The following is a 23,727-nucleotide window of genomic DNA, read 5'->3' as shown; positions in this document are numbered from 1 at the left end:
AGTCTAAGTTACTTAACACTGTTGTCAAGATTCTGTGTAACAAATATATCTGTCATGTGACCCATGGCAAAAAGAGTGAAAATTAGTAAAAGTTTAAAGGTAATATGGCCTGTTATATGGTGAAGGTCACAAGACACATCTGTGGGACCGACAGGAGAAAAAGAGAGGGAGATTCTGGGTGGGAGGAGTGACAGAGACACAGGAAGGGCAAAGGAGAGATTCAGGGGCACACTTAATAGCATAAATAAAATGAGTTTTGAAAAGATTGATGTAACTAACTGTGAATTAGTATAGTAAACCTTCCATAGTAATTCAAGGAGTTTTCGGTTGAAGGGCTTCACCCAGAGAGAAGCAGTTGTGCCTTCTTGATCTCCGTCATTAAAAAAGATCATGAGAAGGTTCCGCATGGACTCACCCTCAGACACGCACACTCAGTTCCTCACAACTGTTGATCTTGGCCGGTGAGAGGAGTTGGGACAGCTTGCTGATCCCTGAAGAGTGGAAGCCCTTCAACCCACCTCTCCCTGTCTCTCTTGTGGCCACTGGAGCCTTTTTTCTGACATATTTTATGATATAAACAGTATTGGGGAACAGCGGGTGACCATCTAATAGCCCAACTACCACGGGATGGCAGTGTCTCACCTCGTTGTCCTGGAGGCAGTGATCACAATAAGCTTTACCAGGCCTGTTCTACAGAATGTGTGACACGCAGCCTGCAGGTGTATGTTCAGGGTATAAAATTTATTTGAAAAAAATAATTAGCTAAGTTCTAATGAAACTGATGCACAGAAATGGGATGGTTGGTCGATACTGAAAATAAATGTGTAATTGGCTTAAAGGTCAAAGTCTTATCCCTGCAAAGGACACCTGCAATAGCCCTCCTGGGAAGAACTCAGCAAACAGTAGGCAGAGCTGTAGCGTAGCTGACTTTGAAACATCACTGGGGAAAGGGGAGCATGCTGGGGCCGAATCTGACCTTTTGCCTGGAAATTCTCGGTTCCTCGCTTATAATACCAAGATAGGTACTTGATGCAGATAATTTGGTGGGAGGGGGAGATGTTATGTTGGATTCTTTCTAAAAAGATCAAAATGAAACAACAAGAAAAGACCACATATAACAATGAAACAAAATATTTGCCGTCCATGGTAACTTTGCAGGCAAGAGCAGCATTAGCTGTCAGGGCTATAGGATCACGAGAGGTGAAGGATTCTTGGAAAACTACAATATAAATTTTGAAAGTGCTTTAGGCAACTGAATGCACCTGTGATTTCTATCCTGGCTAATGGTCAGAATCCCTCCCAGGCATTCTTACACTGACGGCTGCTGGGACTCTTTGGAGCCCTCGTTTGTTCCCAGGTGTGCACGTCCTACCGAGATTGTCGTGGCTTTCGACCCCACCATGCTGTTCAGTGTCCTCATACACAAAGTTCTGAACTAAAAGTGGATTTTTAAATTACAACCTTATCTTCCTTAAATTCATATATTCTCTCTAGAATGTACTATGTGAATAGCAATTTAACCCCATTTCCCTACAATTCCTAGCTCACTATCATTAAACATAAATGTACCTGACCTCAGCTGTTATTATTTTAGTGTGCTCCACTTTCCCATTTCTTACAGCAGCTTTTGAGATGAAGATAATCCTGTGTATTTTCTAAAAACTTTTCCTTGACTTTAAGCTTTTAAGATTTAGTTTATATTCTCATTTTTAAAAATGCAGCTAAGAAACTTAATTAAATCACAAATGTTCAAAGGCTATATGCAATGTAATGCTCTTCCAAAGTACACTGTACTGATATTCAAGATGTAAAATACTTTTTATAAGAAAACTTCTATATTATGTATAAGGGAAAGTAGACAAATCTTAAGTCTATATCTCAGGAAATTTTTTTGAGTTGAAGAATAGAATATTACCATACCCAGAAAACCCCCCTTTACCCTCCAGTCACCACCCTCTTTCCACCCAAGTTCACTACTATTCTAACTTCTATCACCATAGATTAATTTCACCTGCATTGGAATTTTACATTAATAGAATCAACAGTACACTTTTGTGCCTGGCTTCTTTCGTTCAACATTGTATTTGTGAGATCATCCACTTCTGTTTTAATAGCCTTCACAGCTGGTCAAGAAAAATAGGAGGAAGAACCTTACTTCCTTGAATACCCTGTTAAAGCTACATCACTCAAAGAGCAGTAAATGAATAAATGGTCTGTCTGTCTGACCTTGGGCAAGTCACTTAACCTCTCAATTTCTCATCCGTGAAGAAAGGATAATAATATGGTCTCCACCTCCCTTTTAAGGTTGCCCAGGACAAATGTAATAAATTAGGAGAAAGCACTTTAAAATGTAATGAAGAAGTACATGAGTATGTTACTATTATTATCACTCAGTTGTTTCCTCTAGAGTAAACTACAGGTGAGCATGGATCTATATAACAGATGCATTCTTGCAAAGTTCTGTGTGAGTCATGTTTTCATAAACCAACATATCTTAAATGTGCTGAGGAATTTTGCTATTTAAAGCAATCCTATTCAGAGTCTTGTAAAGCAATATAATCTTAATTCTTCCAAGCAAGCTGAAATTTTTTTATCTTAAAGTTGCTTAAGTTGAAATATTTCTATGATATAAAAAATTGTATCATTTTTTAAAAACCACTATTTATGTTTGTTAAGTTAAATAGCATCTGTATATATTAACCAATTGCAAAGAGAGAAGAGGGATACTAGAAATATAATAGCAGTTTTCATAAGGAGAAAAATTTCCTTAGAAAGCTTTTCTTTTAAATCAGCTGTGTATGTGTGTGTGTGTGTGTGTATTGACTCAAAGTCTGGTAGGCAGAAAAGTACATTGCACTCATAGTTCTGGCCTCAAAAGTACTTAGGAGTATATGACTAGAATCTGAGATCCTTTTTACTGGCCTATAACATGTAACACGTGGACAAATTCCCATCTCAAATTTACTCATCTCACTGGGTTATGGTGAGAAGGAAGTAAAATAATAACAATAGGAAACACTTTATGAACTACAAAGAGTTCCATAAAGGAGAAGTATTGGAGGTTGAAACAGAAGTCCAGTGGTACAGCTCAGCATACAGACCAGCTCTAAGAAACGCGAGGGTGGGAACAGGGTGGTTATAGACATCGCTGAAGTCACAGATCCTGCGATGACGGAGCAGCTTACTCCTTTTGTCCTGGTGTGTTGTCACCATATGTCTGGCCTTCTCCTACGTGTCATCATTTTACATCATCAGCTTCTCATGATGCTCCCCTGTTCATCCATTTGCTAAACTAAGAGAAGGTAATAAGTACCACTGTTCTCATGTTTTCCACAAGAGCCACGACATCTCTTGGTTTGTGTTGTGCAGGAGCATTTGCTTAAATGCGAGTCTTGAGAAGCACTGGAGAATTCTTAAAAATTTAAAACGTCCCTGATGATGAAATGAAAAAGCTAGGAACAATCTAAAATTAGATCTTACAAAACCGTTTATGAGTGTGTCAGGTGTGGAGTTTGTTTTCCTAATCCAGGATATATATTTTATATTACAAAAATAATCATCTGAAGGTTAACAGCTTCTCTGATACGATAAAGGAGACCTGCTGCTCAGGCAGCTCCATGTGTGTTTAATCCTGCTGTGCATCTATTCTGTAAACATGACCTTCAGGTTTTCCAGGGAGTTCAGGATGAGATTTTAAAAGACAGACCCTTGAGCTGCCAAATAAATTGGACTCCATCTAAATAAAGAGGGAATGGCTCCAGCCTCAAAGCCAGGACTGACCACAACTGGAGATGCTAAAGTTCTGGACCCTGGCATGAGCGAGCTTTATTCTTAGGTCTTTAGAAATTTAAATGCTTGTTAAAATAGTATTTTTGAAGGTATCTTCTTTTTGATATTTTCACTTTTTTTTACAAATTGTAGTGGAGGTTCTCAAAAGCATAAAAGGTAGATGGTGTACACACACACACACACCAACCAGTCCCATTTTCCTGGAAATTATTTTTTGATCCAGTGTGTCTATATCCAAAGTTTCACTGATCAAGCTACTTTATTTTCTCTGAAGCTCTTTCTTCATTTTTCTCTCTTACCCCAAATATATACAAATTCCATAGTATATCCATTCATCTCTTTCTGAATTATTAGAGTACTTGAAATGTGATTCGTTGGGCCCTGATGGTATCTGAGAATTCAAAACCCAGAAAAATTTTGCTGTTATTATTCCTTAAAGTGAAATTTGGACTGTGTCAAGGAGTTTACACATATTTTCAGTTTATTTCAATTTTTCCTGCAATCACATTTAATACATTTGGGTCAAGTGAATATAAATAATGCTTTTTAGTTAGTTAATAATATAAGCATAAATAATTGCTTCTACTTCATTGAAAATAAATTGAAATAACCAATATGTGAAGATTTATTCTAAATATATTCCGTTATAATGCTTTGCTGTCCCATAGATCTGATAAGACGTGTCATCTCACTTTGTTGTGTTTGCTCTGCCAGCTGCCTTTATCAGCAGGATGGCAGGCCTCGAGGCAGCTGCAGGCTTCTCTTCCTGTTAATCTGGCAAAGGAAGCAAAACCTCAAACTTTCAAATCACAAATTGCAAAAGTGACCAAAATCCTCTCAGCATATTCATAATTAGACTACATGTTCACAATGAAATCTCGTTTGGTAAAACTGTGTGTGCTTCGGTTGTGCGCACTGCCTGCTGGGATGACTTAGCAACTGTTCTAATGCTTTATTGTCCTCACTTCATCTGCTCGTCCATGAGGTACATGCAAATGCCACACCAACAGACCCCTTCCCACCTCCCTGGTGCCTTTGTCGAAGCCTGTAATGCTCCGTTTTCCAAACGGGCGGAGAAACGATAGACAAATAATGTCTTCTCTTTCTGGTTCTATCCCACTGCCCCATCCAGTTGCCCAGCTTAAGGGGACTCACTCCGTGTGGGTTTCTGTGTGCCTGGTCTGCTGGAAAGGTGTCCAAAGGTCACCTTAGCATGGTACGAGATGGGAACGTCTGACTTGGCTTTAAAGATGGTTTGGTCTCCTAGAAACAATTGTCAACCTTGGGGGGAATATTTTTAGTGGTAGTTTAAGATAACTAAGATATCTAGGCCTTAGATTCCTCACCATCTAAAAGTGGTGAGACTAAATTGTATCTGAATCCACTTCCAGCTCCAAAGTCCTGCCCTCCTACTATGTTTTCTCGTTAGAACACAGGCACAGGCACATAGCCATTGCATAGCCATTCACCCGTGTTGTATGTGCTCACCTCCAGGACTCTGAAATGCCTGGACGCAGTGAACAACACTCATGTATTAAATTTTAGTGGAAGAAAGCCTTAAAAATTGTCTCCTTCAAATCTATAATCAACTTCTTCAGTTATCATTTATTTTAACTTTAGAATTCAACCTACTTAGCTAAACTGATGCAAAATATGTCACACTTGTATGAGTGTGTTAATAAAATTATGACTAATCTGTTTTACCAAATTTTCATATCTTATCATTAGATTAAGAAGAAACTTCAAAATAAAGAGTGGTTCATGTAAGGCCTGTGCCTTACATCTGTAGATTAAAGGCAAATGTACAAATTTTCGGGTAAGCATGTAAATAGAAACTTTTCTACGGTATATGTAAATATCAAACAGATATAAACCAAACCAATAAACTATTAAATATGTTCTATCCTCTGACCTTCACAATACATCCTCAAAATGACTCAGGAGGTTAGAATGCAGAGTTGTTGACCTCCTTGGAGATCCAAGCCAGGATGGGACGGGTTTCTGAACAAGGAGAGCTAGAACTCAGCCCCAGCTCCTGCCCTGCCTGCTGCCTTTCTCTCCCACACCTCCCTCGATCCCTTAACTTGATGAGACTCAAGCTCTCATATGTGGACATTCTGAGGTGCACACAGGAGCAAACTCCAGCCACACCCTCTTTGCCCCTTCCTCCAGTTTATTATTGTGCACACCAGCAGTGTGATTCACCTCCAGAAAAACAGACCTAAGAAAGAGGCAACTCACAGTCTCTAAAGTGAACTCCCAGCTCTGGGGTGGAGAACTCCAGGGTTCTTAGCACCCAAAGCATAGTCTAAGGTCAGGAGGTCAGCTACCACATGAGGAGGAGTAAGCCAGAAAAGAGATCTCTAAAGTATGGGCCCCAAAGCAAGAGTCCTTTTGCCCAGGGCTAAGGAAAGTACAGAGACTATGTGTCTGAATGGAGTAAAAAAAAAAATAGCCTTCTGCTTTAGTTACCTCCTTTGAGAAAACTTCAGAAACACTCACTTACTCACACACAGTCACGATCCCCAAACTAAGTTAGAAGTTGTCTTCTCTTCTCCTCCACAGCATTTATCACATCATATAATTGTGCTTGGTACTTTGCGTATTCAGTAAACTGAATGACTGAATGATATGAATCCATGAATTGATAAATCAGGTACTGATACAAAGGAATCAAATTTATATTTTTCTTACAACCAATGTCATTGCACATCAAGAGTAATATTAAACAGGATAAATCCAACAGAATTACTACAAAACTGCTATTTCTCTGCATCATCTTATTCACTCACGTGTTACAGGTTATTTGGGGTGCATGTATGTTCACGAGTATGCACAGTGTAACAAAAAGACAGATTGGCATGACGACAGTGATATTTGAGTCAATTTCCAGTCACACAGTGTAGCTATTTTTAAAGTAGAATGTGAAAGACATAGAAGAAATCTTAGGAATGATCTAGTTTATCACTTTACAGGTGAAGAAACAGCATCACAGTGAATACATGTCTTGACCAAGGTCACAACGCAGTCAGTGGCAGGATGAGGCAGAATCCAGGCCACCCGGCTGCAGACTTGTGTGTTTTACACTCCAGATCTGCTAGGTCTACACTTTCCAACACAGTAGCCACTAGCCACATGTAGCTAAATTGTATTTAAATTGATTCAAATTAAATAAAATTTAAAATCCACTTCCTAACAATTGCACTAGCCGCATTTCAAATGTTCAGTAGTCACATGTGGTTAGTGGTTACCATTTGGATAGAGCAAGATAGACCATTTTCATGATTCCAGAAAGTTCTGCTATACAGTGCTGGTCTAGGTAGAAAACAGGCCTGTGTGTATATTATACTGTTGACTTTAAATTCTTCTTCTGCTGATCATGGGATATTTAAATTTTAGTAGCTCATGTTTCTCAGTATTGTTGACTTAAAATAGGAAAGCACTTCCATATAACTGAATAGAAACATTTTTTACTGAGTGTATTGCAGGGTGATAGGCCTGTGTGAACCATAAATTCGTGTCCTTTATGGTGCACTAGGGAAGCACGCTTAGTCACAGAGGGCAGAGGAAGCCTGCTAATTTTTCTCTCTTTCTGGGTCATTTCCATTTTGGGTTTAGCAACAAGAAACAATTTATTGAATATTTAGAAAGGATGGAGTAAGCTATTTTCAGCCCAGAACATCCAGTGAGAGGTGATATAGTCTCTGTTCTGGGACCTAATTAGAACATAGATTTTTTATTTTATTTTAATCATTGTTCAAGTACAGTTTTCTCCCTTTTACTCCCAATCCAGCCCACCCACCCAACCCTCCCCACTTCCCTCCCATTACCACCCTCCCACTACCTTTTGACCATGTGTCCTTTAAATTTGTTCCTATAAACCCTTCCCATTCTCCCCTGAAATTCCCTCTTCTCTCCCCTGTGGTCACTGTCAGTCTGTCCCCTATTTCAGTGTCTTTGTTTATATTTTGCTTGTTTCTTTGTTTTGTTGTTTAGGTTCCTGTTAAAGGTGAGATCATATAGTATTTGTCTTTCACTGCCTGGCTTGTTTCACTTAGCATAATGCTTTCCAGCTCCATCCATCCTGTTGCAAAGGGTAGGAGCTCCTTCTTTCTTTCTGCTGCATAGAATTCCATTGTGTAAATGTGCCATAGTTTTTTGATCCATTCATTTACTGATGGGCATCTAGGTTGCTTCCAGCACCTAGCTATTGTAAATTGTGCTGCTATGAACATCGGGGTGCAAAGGTTCTTTTGTATTGGTGTTTTAGTGTTCTTAGGATAGAGTCCCAGCAGTGGAATTGCAGGGTCAAAAGGCAGATCCATTTTTAGTTTTCTGAGGAAGTTCCATACTGCTTTCCATAGTGGTTGTACCAGTCTGCAGTCCCACCAACAGTGCACTAGGGTCCCCTTTTCTCCACAACCTCTCCAACACTTGTTGTTTGTTGCTTTGTTTATGATGGCCATTCTGACTGGTGTGAAGTGGTATCTCGTTGTGGTTATCATTTGCATCTCTCTGATAGCTAGCGATATTGAACATTGTTTCACGTGTCTTCGGATCTTCTGTATGTCCTCCTTGGAGAAGTGCCTGTTCAAGTCCTTTGCCCATTTTGTAATTGGGTACTTGTCTTCTTAGAGTGGAGTCGTGTAAGTTCTTTATATATTTTGGAGATTAAACCCTCGTCTGAGGTATCATTGGCAATATGTTTTCCCATACAGTTGGTTCTCTTTTTATTTTGATACTGTTTTCTTTAGCTGTGCAAAAGCTTTTTATTTTGATGAGGTCCCATTTGTTTATTCCTTCCTTTATGTCCCTTGCTCTAGGAGACATGTCAGTAAAAAAGTTTCTGCGTGAAATATCTGAGATTTTCCTACCTATGTTCTCTTCTAGGACTTTAATGGTGTCACGGTTTCTATTTAAGTCTTTTATCCACCTTGAATTTATTTTTGTATAAGGTGTAAGTTGGTGCTCGAGTTTCCTTTTTTTGCACGTAGCTGTCCAGTTCTCCCAATACCATTTGTTGAGGAGGCTATTTTTATTCCATTTTATGTTGCTGCTTCCTTTGTCAAATATTAATTGACCGTAGAGTCTTGGGTTTATTTCTGGGCTCTCTGTTCTGTTCCATTGGTCCATGTGCCTGTTTTTATGCCAGTACCAGGCTGTTTTGATTACAGTGGCCTTGTAGTATAGTTTAGTGTCAGGTATTGTGATCTCTCCTACTTTACTCTTCTTTCTCAAAATTGCAGCAGCTATTCGGAGTCGTTTATGGTTCCATATAAATTTTTGAAGTGTTTGTTCTATGTCTGTGAAGTAAGCCATTGGTACTTTAATAGGTATTGCATTGAATGTGTAAATTGCTTTTGGTAGTATGGACATTTTGATGATATTAATTCTTCCAATCCATGAACATGGTATATGTTTCCATTTGTTTGTGTCTTCCTTGATTTCTTTCCTCAGTGTTATGTAGAACATAGATTTTTAAATACCTAGATCTGTCTTCAATCTGCTGGTGGTAGTTAATCTGCTGCTAAGTATTTAGTCTTGGGTCCTGGTTTTGTCGAGTGTTGAGAAAAGTGTGTTATTTCTTTAATTTCCTGAGCTTTAAGAGACCTCTCTTACAGAGGTCAGAGCTTCATGATTTTGAAAAACACCAATAAATGAGTTATCCCACTTTAATATTTCCCCCCAAAAGTCAGCACTAGAGAAGTCGGAAATCATTTATTTTAAAAAATAATTACTCCATTTAAAACTTTTGTCATCAAATATTTGTGAATTAGAGTGATGACTTGCCGTCTTACTGATGGGATGTACTTGAGACCTGTGTTAGAGGAATTTCTTCAAGTAATAGGAATTATAGAGTGATATCCTCCCAACAAAACTCCCAGGTACTAAAACAGAAACAACTGCCTCAAAACTGGAACTCTTTCCAGTGATATAAGCATGATAGTTTGAGCAGTAAAATATGGAGGCAATCTGGTAAGTGAAATTTAATAATTTTTCTATTCATTAATTCATGGTTTCAGTTTAGTTAATAATTATTTATTTGCTAGGAACTGACCTAGGTGCTGAGGATATAAAATATATGGCCTGAAGAATTTGCTAGCTAGTCAAGTACATTTTATAAATATGCAAATACATTAAAATTCCGCCAGTAAAAATGTGCTACAGAAACCCAGGACAAAGACAAGCTCTGTCTGCGGGCATTGGGGAAGGCTCACAAAGGAAGTGAGTTACAACTGCTGAGCCTAGAATGATTAAAAACTCCACGTGAAGACTAATAGGCGACTGCTTGAGAAAATACAAATGATTAAGTGTGACGGAAGACAGTCCATGAAAGACTCAAAACAAGAGATGAGGCTCTCCCATCCCAGCACTGTCCTGCTCTTTATTGTTTATGCTAGGTTTCTTCCTACCCAGTTCAACTAAATCACTGACTTTCACAACCGAAAACATTTCAGCACACTCTCTCATATTCTAAACATTTCCCAGTAGTTTCTGATTTGGCACTTCCACACACTTAAGCTATGAAATCTGAATCTTGTAAAACATTGCTTGAATTGTACTCCAGACATACATATAAAAGTGGCTAGAGTTTATGTTTCTCGACCTTCCCTCATCAATCATTCAAGTAGAATGTGGAATTTTACATAAGTACATCTTAAGTGAATCCTTCTTAAGACAAATTTCCATTATTTATTTCAAATGTCCTCCTACTCTTTATAAACTAAGTTTATAGATTCTCTGATCTTGTGATGCATTTGACCTGGTTAATATCTTGCAAAAAGTTATAATTGAAGTGTGTTGCACCAAACCCTTGAGAAAGTCTGATGCTAGTATTTTATGACTCCGTAAGCTAAATTATGTGTGTTATCATTCTTCCCTATGGAATCAGACTTTTAAAAGATTTTTCTTCATTTTATTAAATCATGGAAAAATTCCTAACTCAAAAAAGAAATAATTTTAAATGGCTTAAAGTTTGGGGCTTTTATCCTCCCCTTCTCAGACAGATGCATGTCTTTTTGTTCTCTGCGTTTTTTATTACAGAAGCTGGTTGTATATTCTTGTATCTAGAAATGACCAGCAGCTTTCAGAGCTTCAGGTTTTACTGTTAGCCATCAGGGACAGAACAGGAACTGTGTCTGCCCCCTGCTCACATGGAACATCATTTCCTAATAGCAAGCAACCCAAACTTGCCTTCAAACACCTCCCGAGAGGCATCCTAAAGCACATCATTTAGAAACTCCACATCCTGTTTAAGTAATTAATACCTCAATCAAATTTGTGCTAACTTTGCTTTTGTCAGAAAAATTCATTAATTTTTCCCATTTCATGATCTATCAAGCAAAAGGTTTTTTAAATTAATTTTTCCCCATTTTTGTGAACCAGAAAGTGCAGCAAAATTGTAATGGTTACAGAAACATGCATTTCTTAACTGCCAGCTTTGAAGATGAACTTGGGTTGATAATTCTACTTACTGTTTGCATGATGGCTTTCTGAAGTGCATGGGAGACCTTAGACTTACATCCCCGTCCACAGCACTCTGAGTGTTGACATGGTCATGTAACTAGGATGATTTTTCCTTGCTGTTTTAGTATAGAGGCCGTGAACTGAACTCCTCCACTCACTCTTGCACTTAGAGGTAATCTAGAGGCCATTAGGGTGGCCCAGCATGTTAGAATGACTCTGGGGAACACAAGGGTGAGAAATCTTGTCATTCCTATCTTGAGACACTATTGTCTAAGGTATAAGGAAAAAAACTTGGTTTACTTTATGTATTCACTTTATAAGTTTTATGACATTCAAAGGAAATATCATTGTGCTTATAAGCACCTACAAGGCCATGCAAATATGATCTCCCTTCTCTATCCCTTCCCCCATGTTCTCCTTCCACCTGTAGCCTCCTTGGTGTTTTTTGAACACACTTAGCGGGTGCCCATCTCTTGGCCTTTGAAGGTGGGAGATTCTCCACCTTCTATATGGATGGCTTTCTGCTGGACCTCTTTCAGTGCTCCACCCAGGAGTCATGTTAACACCGGGGCCTTCCCTGACTCCCCAGCTCAAATCCTTCTACCTCTCACTCTCCCGGTTCTGAGTCTCCTATTGCTTCAGCACTTACTGCCCCACACAACTTTGCATTTCAGTTTTTTATTGTTGACTGTATTTACTAGAATATGAAGTCCAGGAGGCCATGCATTTTTGTTTAGCTTGTTCACTGCTGTATTTCCCATGCTTACAACATTGCCTGATACTCAGTGGGCATTCAAAAACTATTATGTAGATAATTTAATGAATGAACTCAAAAGGATTCACTGAGCAATTACTATATCCTGGCTACTGTGCATAATAAAAGACATTTAAAGTAAAGAAAGAAGTAACCACCCAAACCCAATACTGTTGGTAAATTCTATAAAAGAAGTACTGGCATGGGGTACTGTGAAGACAAAAAGGAGGGAGCCTCACCCCAAGGGTGGAGACACTGAGCTCTGAATTACTGAATGGGTGGAAGAGAGAAGACCAGAGACACAAAAAGGCCATTGTAGAAACCACCAGCCAGAGGTGCAGAGATAGGAAAGCATGGCTTATGTGGTGAACTGCAACTCTTACAAAAGCTTGGACTTTCTCAAAAGCTATGGATGGACAAACTGAAGGATTTTTTTCAGCAGAGGAAAGGTATGAACCCATTAACCTTTTAAAAAGCTCACTCAGGCAGCACTGTGCAGAAAGCATTGAAAGAGACTAAAAGCAGAGTGGCCTTCGGGTGGATGCCACACTAGCTGGGTGACAGAGCAGAGGGTTTGAACAAGAACATAGCAGTGCCCCTGAAGATGCATTCTCCACTTGGAGCACAAGGAGGAAAGGATTGCCTTCATGCCTGAATAACACACATTTGGTAAAGATAATCCCTAAATGGGGACGAACATATTTCTTTAACTTACTTGCTCACCATATTCTACCTAATATTTTACATAATCTTTAGAAATGGAATCTAGCAGGGGTGCAGGTAAACAGGAAAGAAAATCAAGGGTAGTATGTAAATTTATTACTTGTTTGAGTTTTAACTTAACTTTGCGTACTCTCCATGGTCTTTTCTGAAAGATCATGAAAACCTTTGTGTAAAAGTCTGTCTGCAGACAAGTGAATTTTTCAGTGGCTCATTTGTTTTTATCTTTTGAATAAAGATATGTTCATTATGGAGTATCTTTAAATGAAAAAAAGTTTATACATTTTACAACATCTAGAACCTATATTGAAATGAGTATATTTTCAGGTTCAAATTGTATTTCAACACTTCTGGAGTTAAAGAAATATAGCTTAATACATTGAGATTCTGAATGTTACACAGTTTTTAATATTGAGACATATGCAAATAAATTCTTTTGAAAAATAAAAGAGGCCAGATTATTCTCATTTTCATCAGTTGGATACAAAGTATATCCAAGCATAAAGGTGGCCACCAAAAAAATGTCTAAGAAAGAAACAATTCATTGATTAATAAAAATAGACTAAAAAGACTGACTCTTTGGCTTGAAAAACTATTTGATCCAAACTTATTGTCATGGGGATAACAGTAATGTAATTATTTTAGAAATCTTAGAACACTAGAAAATTGACTTTAATTTTAGGAATAATAAGAAGCATTAGTTTGACCAGTAAATAATGAACTTAAGACATTTTCCTCCAAGTCATTATTCATAATGAAGCAAGATGAAAATATAAATAGGAAGAAAGATTAGATAAGTTAGTGAGTGGTTCTATGACATTTGCCCATTATTTTATATATTTATGTTTGTACTAGAAACCACAAAATAATCAAATGTAGACATCTTAATTAGCTGGTAGCAACATACTGTAACTTCAAAATCAATTTTTGAGCAGTGAAGCCTTCATTTATAAGCTTAAATTTCATGACAACAATATCACAGATATATAATGGGATTGTTAATCTAAGGATACTCAAAGCATATACATAAAAGCAACATCTTAATCGGTAAAATCATTACTGGCGTGTGTGTGTGTGTGTGTGTGTGTTTATACTTTGATGTAGGTGTCCTATATTCAACTCTGCTCTACACCCAGTCTCCTTTCAGGAAGGGCTGACACTGCCCTTGGCTTGCTACCATTTTTCCTGCCAACGAAATGAAAGGAGAATATGCACATTTTTGGTAGTTGAGAATATATCCTTGGCAACATAGTTATGAATAATTCACAAGACATGTACTCACAATTCAAAATTAATGATATAGTTAAAAACTGCTTGCATTTTTAGAGTTTAACAAAAATAGAGTAGTTTCCTAAGAGTGAAGAATAACATATTTACTTTCTTAATAGCAATCCTTTGACTTTCATTAAACATTGTGCTAAAATATACAATTAATGTAATTTTATGGATTTCAGAGTTATGAGGAATCTTTCTAAATGTCTGATCTAATGTGATCATGCAACAGAGACCAAATTAGAAAATATCAGATATGCTAGTTTCTAGATAAAATACTTGATTTAAAAATTGCTCTTATTTTTATATGAAGTATCCCTTCCAGGGTTATACATCAATGTAATGAAATATTCAATTTTGGTGAACAATATTTTTTCAAGTGGCAAAGTTAGGTTTATAATGGGAAACAAACCTTTTTGAATGGAACATATACATTCTCAGTCTAAACATTGAATTAATGTGCTTTTTGTTATATGATTTTCTTTCTAACATCAACATTTTAAGAAGTAAAATACTCTGGGGACACTTGGGAAAATGGAATCATAGACAGTGATAAAATCCAAATCTTTCTTTTACTCTCAGATCTGTAACTACAACTTTCAGACTCTGACTTTACTCAGCATTAACATTCATTTCCCGAACAATTTACCCGAGTGAGGAAATGATCAAATATGTTTATGTGCTAAGGGGAAGGAAGCAGTGGAGAGCAGGCGGCTCCGATATGGATGCAGGGATAATTGATTTGCTCAAATCCCCACGGGCAGAGAGGCGAAGATGCAGCACGGACAGATGCATTCGCCCTGCACAGGAGGAGGGTCTCGTCTTCCTCTGACAGAGCAAGTGCTCCAATGGGTTTGAGTTGGTGAGAGACATGATGTTCAGGAATTTATACCTGATAGCCTCTGTTTTCTCCATAACATCTAGCCAGGGAGAGTTTTAAATAGAAGGAGTGAGTTGGGGGGAGGTTGTCTGACCACACAGATACATCAGACAACCGGCTCATTAAGAAGTTGGTTGGTTGAATAAATCTAAAAGGAATATATAAAGGTGATGTCGTGCATGTGCGTTCAATTACCTAAAGCTGGTTGTATGAGGAAATTGTTAGTCTTCCTGTGAGGATTATGAAATAATTTATGAGAACAGATTTTTTCAGTGTCCCTAAACATTGTATATTTTTAATTAAAGAAATTGTGTATGACCAGTTCTTCCTCTAATGACCACTCTACCACTCATTTAATGTCTCTGACATGAATGTAAGATGCCGATTAACTGAAAAGTAACGTATTGAAAATAAGCTAGTATTAGTTATATGTAGTTCAACAAAGAGCTTTTTGTATGAAATTATAGAGTATAACTTCATTATAATATACTACAATTGAAGGTATTTTTTTGAACAAATGGAAGAAAAATGCTGAATATTTTAATGTTAAAATAGACACCAATGGTCAGGTTATAGCTGTACCTCTTTGCGCTCATTTCCACGGTTCTAAATAAAGCCACCAGGATCCCAACCTGACTTTGTGGTTGAAAAACCGCTATGTCTCAGAAGGGCTGCATTTCCATTTTGTGTGTAAATATTGCCATTCATCTTCCTAAACATTGTATTTCTTCATCCCTCCCCTGCCTTTCTCCATAGTGTCACAGTCCATGCAGCAGCTGATGGCATTTTGTTCCTTTTATGAAACACTCTAGGTGCCACAGTGGACCTTGCCGTCCCCTAGTTTGTAAACAAGTGGTTGTACAGGTCAATTGCCCACATTTCATAAGAAGAAGACTAGAATAACATGCTTATTTATAATACTGTTCAATTATTTTCTTTGCAAATCTGCTTACTGAGGTTTTGAAGATGCAGAAATCATTTAATGTGACCAGTTACTGGGGAATTATGTTGTATTTTTTTTCCTTATTTAATCTTTACTGTATTTTTTTTCCATTACCATTTAGTCCCCTTATATCCCCATCCTCCCAGCAATCACCACACTGTTGTCCATGTCCAAGGGAGGGGTGGGAGTGGAGGGATTAAGCCAAAAAGAAAAAGAAAAAGGAAAAAGGACTCTCACTGCAGTTTAAATGCTTCTGACAGCAACCCCTTGAGCTTCCTAAATGAGACTGATGTGATAGATATGAAGGTATTTGAAGGAACAGAGGTGCTGGGATAACAAAGATTCTTTTTTAAGGAAAAAAATCAGAATCTTACTGCATGTGCTTAATGTTCTTCAAATGAGAATAAGAGAGCAGAAAAGATCTCTTACGTACTTCCAACTGAAAATTTTCATTTTTCTTGATGTACAAAACATAAGAATATTTCAACACAGCAAGAAGAACCTTATAGAATAGCACAGTTTTAATTGGTCATTTAAGTTTTAAATGCTTATGTTAATTGAATTGATTTTTCTTTTTAGGGTCCTATGGGGCCTCCAGGACAAAAGGTAGAGTATAAACCGTGCTGCGAAAGTATCAATAATTATGCTCCCGTTGCCAAATGACAAAGCATGAGGGGTGAATGGGATCAGCTACTGTGAGCCATGACAAAGTGGCCTGGTGTATGCAGTCTGCTTTATAAAAATACAAGTCATATTATGTGAGCCATTAGATTTCTAATCAGTTTCATTATAGAAAATCCAATAAATCCAGACTCTTTTTAGGCTGTCTGCCAAACTTGTAAGTTATTGAATTTTTTAATTTAAATACTGATAAAGTGTGACAAAACTTAGAATGTGAAGGTTCGTACAACACTGCAAATTAAACACGTGGCATTGCTCAAATATCTGACTCATATGACCATAGAACTGACCAGAACCAAGGACACACTTGTTGCTTGGTGACTGTATTCAGGCAGCCCAAGAGTGTCTTCCTTTGCTGAGGTAACCTGGAAAATAACTTCCTGATTATCATTGTTATGATATATGTTATATGTAGTCATCAGAATTGGGCATTATATTCTGATGGAGGGGAACTACTATTTCTAAAATTACATCAATACTTCGGTAATAACTATATCAATAGCAAGTAGGTGGCCCTTTGCCAACAAAGTATCACTAAGTCCCCATTCCCCATTACACTCCCCACCCCACAAGGGGGAAAAGAGGATATTTAACCTGCAGAAAACGAAAGAAAACAATTGTATTACAACAGGTGGAAAAGTGATTATCTTTATCTTTGGAATCCATCAAAGATAGAGACTTTTTATCCCTAAGCACTGGGCATGTGGCATCTGTTGAAACTTAATCCAAACCAAGTAAAAGCCAGTGAGTTGTGACATGGCTTGTGTATAGGAGGAACACTTTGTCCTTCGCAATAATGTCTCTATTAAGCTCGGTGTGAAATTGTAAAGCCCCCTGATCCACATGCAACCAGGATAAAATTACTGCCTTGGGCTCTGGGAAGTGCTTTAATGGCCCACTCAATCTCACTCACCCTGAAAGCACTAAGGAACTTGCCATCTCAATTTGTTTTGCATATAATGACTATATTTTTAATCAACTTATTTTTAGGGCAGCCAGTTTATAATTACTATATTTTAAATTTTTCCACTATTATTAAGAAATTTAGTATCATATATCTACTAAGAAAAACCTGTTTTCTAGTGGTGGGGAAAGAATAAGCACATTTTCTCTCAAAATGGGCTCTCCAGAGCCTACACAGGAAGTGTATGAAGGGAAATGACATCACTGTTTGAAAACATTTGTTAATGTCACTATATCCAGCTCACTGTCAGAGATTTTCCTCAGGTAATAGTTAGCTCGCTTATTCCCAGTTCACTCCACATGTGTCTGGCCACTGGTACTCACTGCAGTGTACGTGTGCACACAGGTCCGAGCACGTGTGCACATGAACTCACACTTAATACTTTTATGTAAAGAAGTTGTGTTGTTCCTCATCAGTGTTTAACATTTGTAACATCTTTTCTAGTCTGCTTTGCAAGACGTATTCATACTAGCGTGGCTTACATGTACTCCCTGAAGGTCTGGGGGGAAGTGATGCCGATAACAACAAATTTGAGTTTACAGCATGGGTCACTTATTTGACTAATTGTGAAACAAGTGGTAGTTATTTTAATTACCTTTTGTTTCATGGTATTTAAACTCATGAAATTCAAGAGTTGCTGCTACTGCTAAGCTTTTTCCAGATAGAACTAAGCCTATTATTTCCTAAAAGCACCCAAATTTAGAACCATGTGACCTTGTGATAACCATAGATCTCGATAATACAATGTCACTTTCTTGAAAATCTTACTACAGTTACAGGGATATTTAGATATATGGTTAAATTTAACTCCATAGTTTCTGCGAACATTATCATATGTTTGAACACAGTGGATAAGGACTGAAAAACATAGCCTCCCAGATATGTTTTAGCAAGGTAAAGTTATGGTTGACATAACTAATACAATACAAATTTAGAATAGAAATATTTTGTAATTGTGATAGCAGTTTAATCTAATTATGTGTCTCCTTAGGGTTCTGTTGGAGCACATGGAATTCCAGGGATGAATGGGCAAAAGGTGAGTACTATAGATCACAGTATTTTTGATCATTTTGAGATGACTAAAATCACAAAATTATTCTAGACTGTAATTAGTAATAAGTTTTATTACTAATAAGTAAGTTTTACTAATTACTAAGTTTTATTTATAGAGTGCTCATAAACACTCTATAAATACTTTGGAAACAAGAAAATTATCATAACAATGGTTGAATTAGTTAATTTTTAAAGATGTATTAAATAGAAACTTAGAAAATTTTTCATTTTATTTTGATAATTTATATAAAATATATAACTGTATCTTTTTCATAAATACATATGATATAGGGAAAATGCTATGTTTAACATAAATTGTGATGAATAAAATGCACTCTAGTTATTCTTGTCATTACAAAAGCAACATGCATTATTTTTCATTAACAAGTTATTCTTACTAGAAATCTATTGAAATCTGAAGTCAGAAACAAGCTCTTTTTACTGGTAAGCAAAATTGGGAGTTAAATAGACTTGTCAAGCTCTGGTCATACACTTTTATTGTACTGTTAATAATGAGGGGGAATAAACTGAAACACACACACGCACAACTCTCCATAGACATATCTGTGTACACATATGCTTTTATCCCTACAATGTACTTACTAGCAGGAAAAACACCTAGCTTTACCCTACAGCCAGGTCTGGTATCCTGTGTCCCCCAGCAGTCCTGACTGGCTCTTCAATCTGGAACCTCTACAGAGACCAGGGAAGCCGTGGCTGCAGCTATTAAAGCCACTAGCTGAGCCAGTGTGCTGGGAGCTAGGGAGCTGAGCTGGGGACATTCCTGTCTCCCTTAGAGGTTTTGGACTGGCTCTGTGAAGTCCTGTGATCCATCAGCTTGTCTTCCCAGAAGATTGTAAATCCATGCACTCTGGATTAAATTCTGAAATTGTAAGGAACCCAACACTTACAGACAGAATAAATCTCTTCATGACCTTCTTTAACTCATCTTTTCTTCTCTAATAATATGTAAACAATCACAATTTAAAATCTACTAATGAGCCCTGGCTGGTGTAGCTCAGTGGATTGAGAGCCAGCCTTCTAACCAAAGGGTTGCTGGTTCAATACCCAGTCAAGGCACATTCCTGGGTTGCGGGCTAGGTCCCCAGTAGGGGGCACACGAGAGGCAACCACGCATCGATGTTTCTCTCCCTCTCCTTCTCCTTCCCTTCCTCTCTCTCTAGAAATAAATAAAATCTTTTAAAAAATAAAATAAATAAATAATAAAATCTACTAAAGAGACCATGTGAATTTTGGCCAAGTCTTTGAATTCTCTGGCCTCAGTTTCCTCATCTGCAAAAAATAAAAGAGAATAGCAAAACCTACTTAATAGGATCAGAGTGAGGACTAAATGAGTGAACAGACAAAGCCCTTATGGCAGTAATCCAACTATTAAACTTCTCCTTCATTGCATTTGAGTGAAATTCTGGAAATTGAATTGACCTGTGGTTGAAAAGAGGCTATTTCCAGAATTACGCAGTTACCAAGTGAAATCAATGTTCTCCACCAGGACTTATGGTATCTCGTAGTCCACCAACCAAACGCTGCACCCTCAGCAGTGGTGGACTGCCTCCCCACGCCACAGCTCTGCTTTCTGTTGAGTAAAAGGCATGTCCATTTGTTTTGCAAGTCCTGGTAAAGAGAGAAGATTGACTTTCCATTTAGAACACTGCAGATCAAGAAGGGAAACATAAGCAAAAATTCAGAAGTGTGTTCATTTGAAGATGGATTTGAAAATTACATAACTCAGAATAATATTTTAAAAGGACAAAACATGGATATAGAATAAACATTGTTTCTAACATTGGTGAAAAGCAAAACTTATACTTAAGGTTAGTGTTCTCCTTCTTTGTTTCTTTTTCAACTTTGAGACAATCATGAAAATTTATAGAAACCTTTCACCTGAAACAAAACAACTTTAAAACTGTCACATATATGCTTAGGAAGACTGCATATTCTTTAGTTTTTGCAAAGGAAATACGCAATTTCCTTAGCAAGAGAAAGGAATGTGACATGTCCTTGTCCTAGTCACCAAGTTTAAATTATATTTCAAGGACATAGTTAATATTTGTGGTTTCCTGTCTTGTTATACATCTTTGTGGCATTTTAAAGTGTTTTGTAAAACCTGGGGAAGCTAAATGATTTCACACTTACATGAAGGTATCAGTGAAATGTAATTTAAAATTGTTTTTCCTAGTCTGTGGAACTTAAAACTTTGGGTGTGGGGTTTCTGTTGATCCCAGTCATTATCTAATGTTTGTAATATTCGGTATGTCATCTTTAGGAAAATAAAGTGCACGAAATGAGTCTCCTTCACTGAAACAGCAGGTCATTTAGATAGTAAAAACAAAGTTGGAAATTGAGTAATAGTTCTATACTTAAAGCATATGAAATATGTCTTGGATCTCTAGAATTTGCTTCTCTAAAACACAGCTTACAATAACATAAATTTTTTAAAAATGCACCTCAATGTCTTTAAACTGTCTTGAGAAAACATCTTTTCCACATTACAATTTTACTTTTTCCAACTATATACTTTTAATGCTTAGAAAATAGTGTTTAGACAGTGGTTAAGGAAGGATATAATTTCTAAGCCATCAGTGTGGTGATTGCTAGGGGAGGGGCTATAAGGGGACTAAATGATAATGAGGAAAATATATAATAAAGATTATATATTAAAAATTTTTTAACAAAAATAAAGTAATAAAAAGTAAAGAAATCTTCAGCATAAAAAAGAAGTATGGCAGATATGTAGAAAATAAACAATTTTTCTCCTATATAAAAAAAGAAAAGTAAACTACTTTAAGAAAATGTTTTGTATGTTTTCTACTAGAACATTTTCCATTCATTCAGATGAACAGAATCGGTGATTGGCTTTGACTAATCAGTTTGGTGGTGACATTTTTTTTTTACTTCACATTTCTTTTTTACTACTTTCCTTTAAATTTTGGTCATCCTGATTGCTAAGCTGAGCATTGCTTATTTTTGTAATGGTCTCCCCCATTCTTCAGATTGCATTAGGGAAGAAGACTTACATGAGGAGTAATATGGCAGTGAATTCCACTCTAGCTCTTTCTGGTATCACCGTCTCCAAACGGCCCCTCGGCCCACCCTGTGAGCAGTGGGAGGCCCTGTGGGGCGGAGGCAGGGGCCTGGACTCTGCAGGCAGGGGGACAGAAAGCTGCAAGTCCCTGTCCCCCACCAGGCAAGGCAGCGAATGTTTCTAACTAAGGCTTGTGTGTAAAATACAAATACAGACTGTGCAGTATTAACTAGATGACATCTCTAAAGTGAACATAATATAATAGGTGCTCAATAAATGTGATCAAATATCTGTAACAGTATCATACTTCAAGAGTTTCAGCAAACGAGCCCTCTCAAGTAGGGAGCAGAAACCAGTTGACTTCATGATGAGGAGAAAATGAAAATATAAAAGTATACATAAGTTTAATATATAAATATATGATATCTAAATATAAATATTAAATGTTTCTCTGTCTGGCTTCCCCCTATCCCTGCCATACACACATGCCCCATACTAGGTAGTTAGGATGTAGGTACTAATACGGGAAAGAGAAGGACACATCTCCTATTACCTGCGAGCTCAGGCACCAGCATGGGGCAGCAATGCAGGAGCACAGTCCTGGAGTCAGGATACTTACTCTGTGGTCTTTCACTTCACAGGCAGCCTGTGAAAGGCCCTTTTCCTCTCTGGGTCAAGTGGCTTCATTTGTAAAGGAGAGGTGGGGGCTGTACTAATTTATCTCTATGGGCCTAAGTGATACTGTGTATCTACAAAAGGTCACACATGTCTCATTCCCAATTCAACCAGCTTCTAGCATCTCCATTCCCAGTTTTGAAAGTTGTTTCCGTAATTTCGATTTGTTTCTAACAAACAGCTGAAGCAATTAGAGAAGATTTAATGCTGTCTTACCTAAAAATTTGAAGTGTTGTCCTCTTCTTCTGTATTATATTGGACACAAAAATTTTTGTAATTCTCATGAATAGATCTTGTTGGCACAGGTATAATTGACATTTTATTTGTACTCCATGATTCCTTCACTCTCTCTCTGTCTCTCTCTCACACACAGACATCTGAATATGTGTCAATTAAACCCTACTTCTCAGATACACTGGGGAAGTATGCGGGCTTTTAAAAATGATTTTATGGTAGGCCTTTTTAAAACTGAAGCGTCCTTTGACAAAAAAAAATTGGTAATACATGTCAGAACTTCTAACATTTCACCCCTTAATAGGTGTAATTAGAACCCTATATTTTTCTACTCTTTCCACATTTTCACATTAATTGGCACCCATAAGAATAAATCATCATAATGACAATTTATCTGAATAGCAATCAGTGCCCAGGGCTGTGCAGATGTCATAGAGAGGAGGTCTAGGGAGGAGGGAGGGTTCTGTACAAGTCTGATTTCCACATCTGTTAGTTTACACCATCGTTTCTTTGTTGCAATGAAAATATTAAACATTTTCAAAATTAAAAACAAATTATTTTTGTCTAAGCAAGCTAGAATTTTTTTGAGTTCTCTGAATTACAGGGATTGTTTCCAAAGCAAAGAGAAATATCAGGTGAACTTGTTTCATGTATTTTTCAAGTGTTTCCTAGAATTTGTTATTTTTAAGACTTCAAAATAAAATATGTTAAATATTGCTATTCATGTATCACCTATGAATTTATCCCAGATAGCAATGAGATTTTTAGTCACATTAAATTTTCATTAGTTTATGGTATTTACAGTTCCTTTTCATCTCTTATCCATGGGTCTCACAGTTCTTCACTGACATTCATCTTCACAGCACACTTCTAATGGCATTTTTATTGTAAGTATATTTAGCAAGCAGATAAATTGAAGCTCTCAGACTTCCAAAGGTCAAGTTGTTTATTCATGTCTGTACAGTGGGCTATGCAGTGAACTCAATATTTTTTATTCTTGAATTACTTACTGTAACCACTAAATACACTCTTTTCCTTGGCTACCTTGACTCTATCATTAAACACTCCAAATTAAATTCCTGAAGGATCTGAATATGTCATAGTTTGGTTTGTGTTCTGGTTAGCTTAAAATGTTCCTGTAACATACTTTACCCAGTGATCTACCACCCAATCTATTTATGACTTTCCAGTTTTAGACTCTAAGTAAAAATATTTATAGTTAAATAAAGTGATGGATTTCTGATTCTAGATT

At 37.1% G+C, this 23,727-nt stretch overlaps 1 protein-coding gene across 1 annotated transcript in view; it reads left to right on the top strand.

Moving 5' to 3' along the window:
- COL25A1 (collagen type XXV alpha 1 chain) overlaps nucleotides 1–23,727 on the top strand; it is a 486,724-nt gene that overhangs the window by 366,941 nt on the left and 96,056 nt on the right. Inside the window, exons 11-12 of the mRNA XM_045820431.1 lie at nucleotides 16,405–16,431; nucleotides 18,462–18,506. Coding sequence (XP_045676387.1) covers nucleotides 16,405–16,431; nucleotides 18,462–18,506 — 72 coding nt within the window. The remainder of the gene's footprint in view (nucleotides 1–16,404; nucleotides 16,432–18,461; nucleotides 18,507–23,727) is intronic.

The sequence above is a fragment of the Phyllostomus hastatus genome, unplaced genomic scaffold, assembly GCF_019186645.2.
Source record: "Phyllostomus hastatus isolate PE091 unplaced genomic scaffold, TTU_PhHast_1.1 phas_scaffold_39, whole genome shotgun sequence".
In the NCBI taxonomy this organism is placed as follows: domain Eukaryota; kingdom Metazoa; phylum Chordata; class Mammalia; order Chiroptera; family Phyllostomidae; genus Phyllostomus; species Phyllostomus hastatus.
Note: the sequence above shows the minus strand (reverse complement) of the source record. Positions and strands in the feature narration are given on the sequence as shown.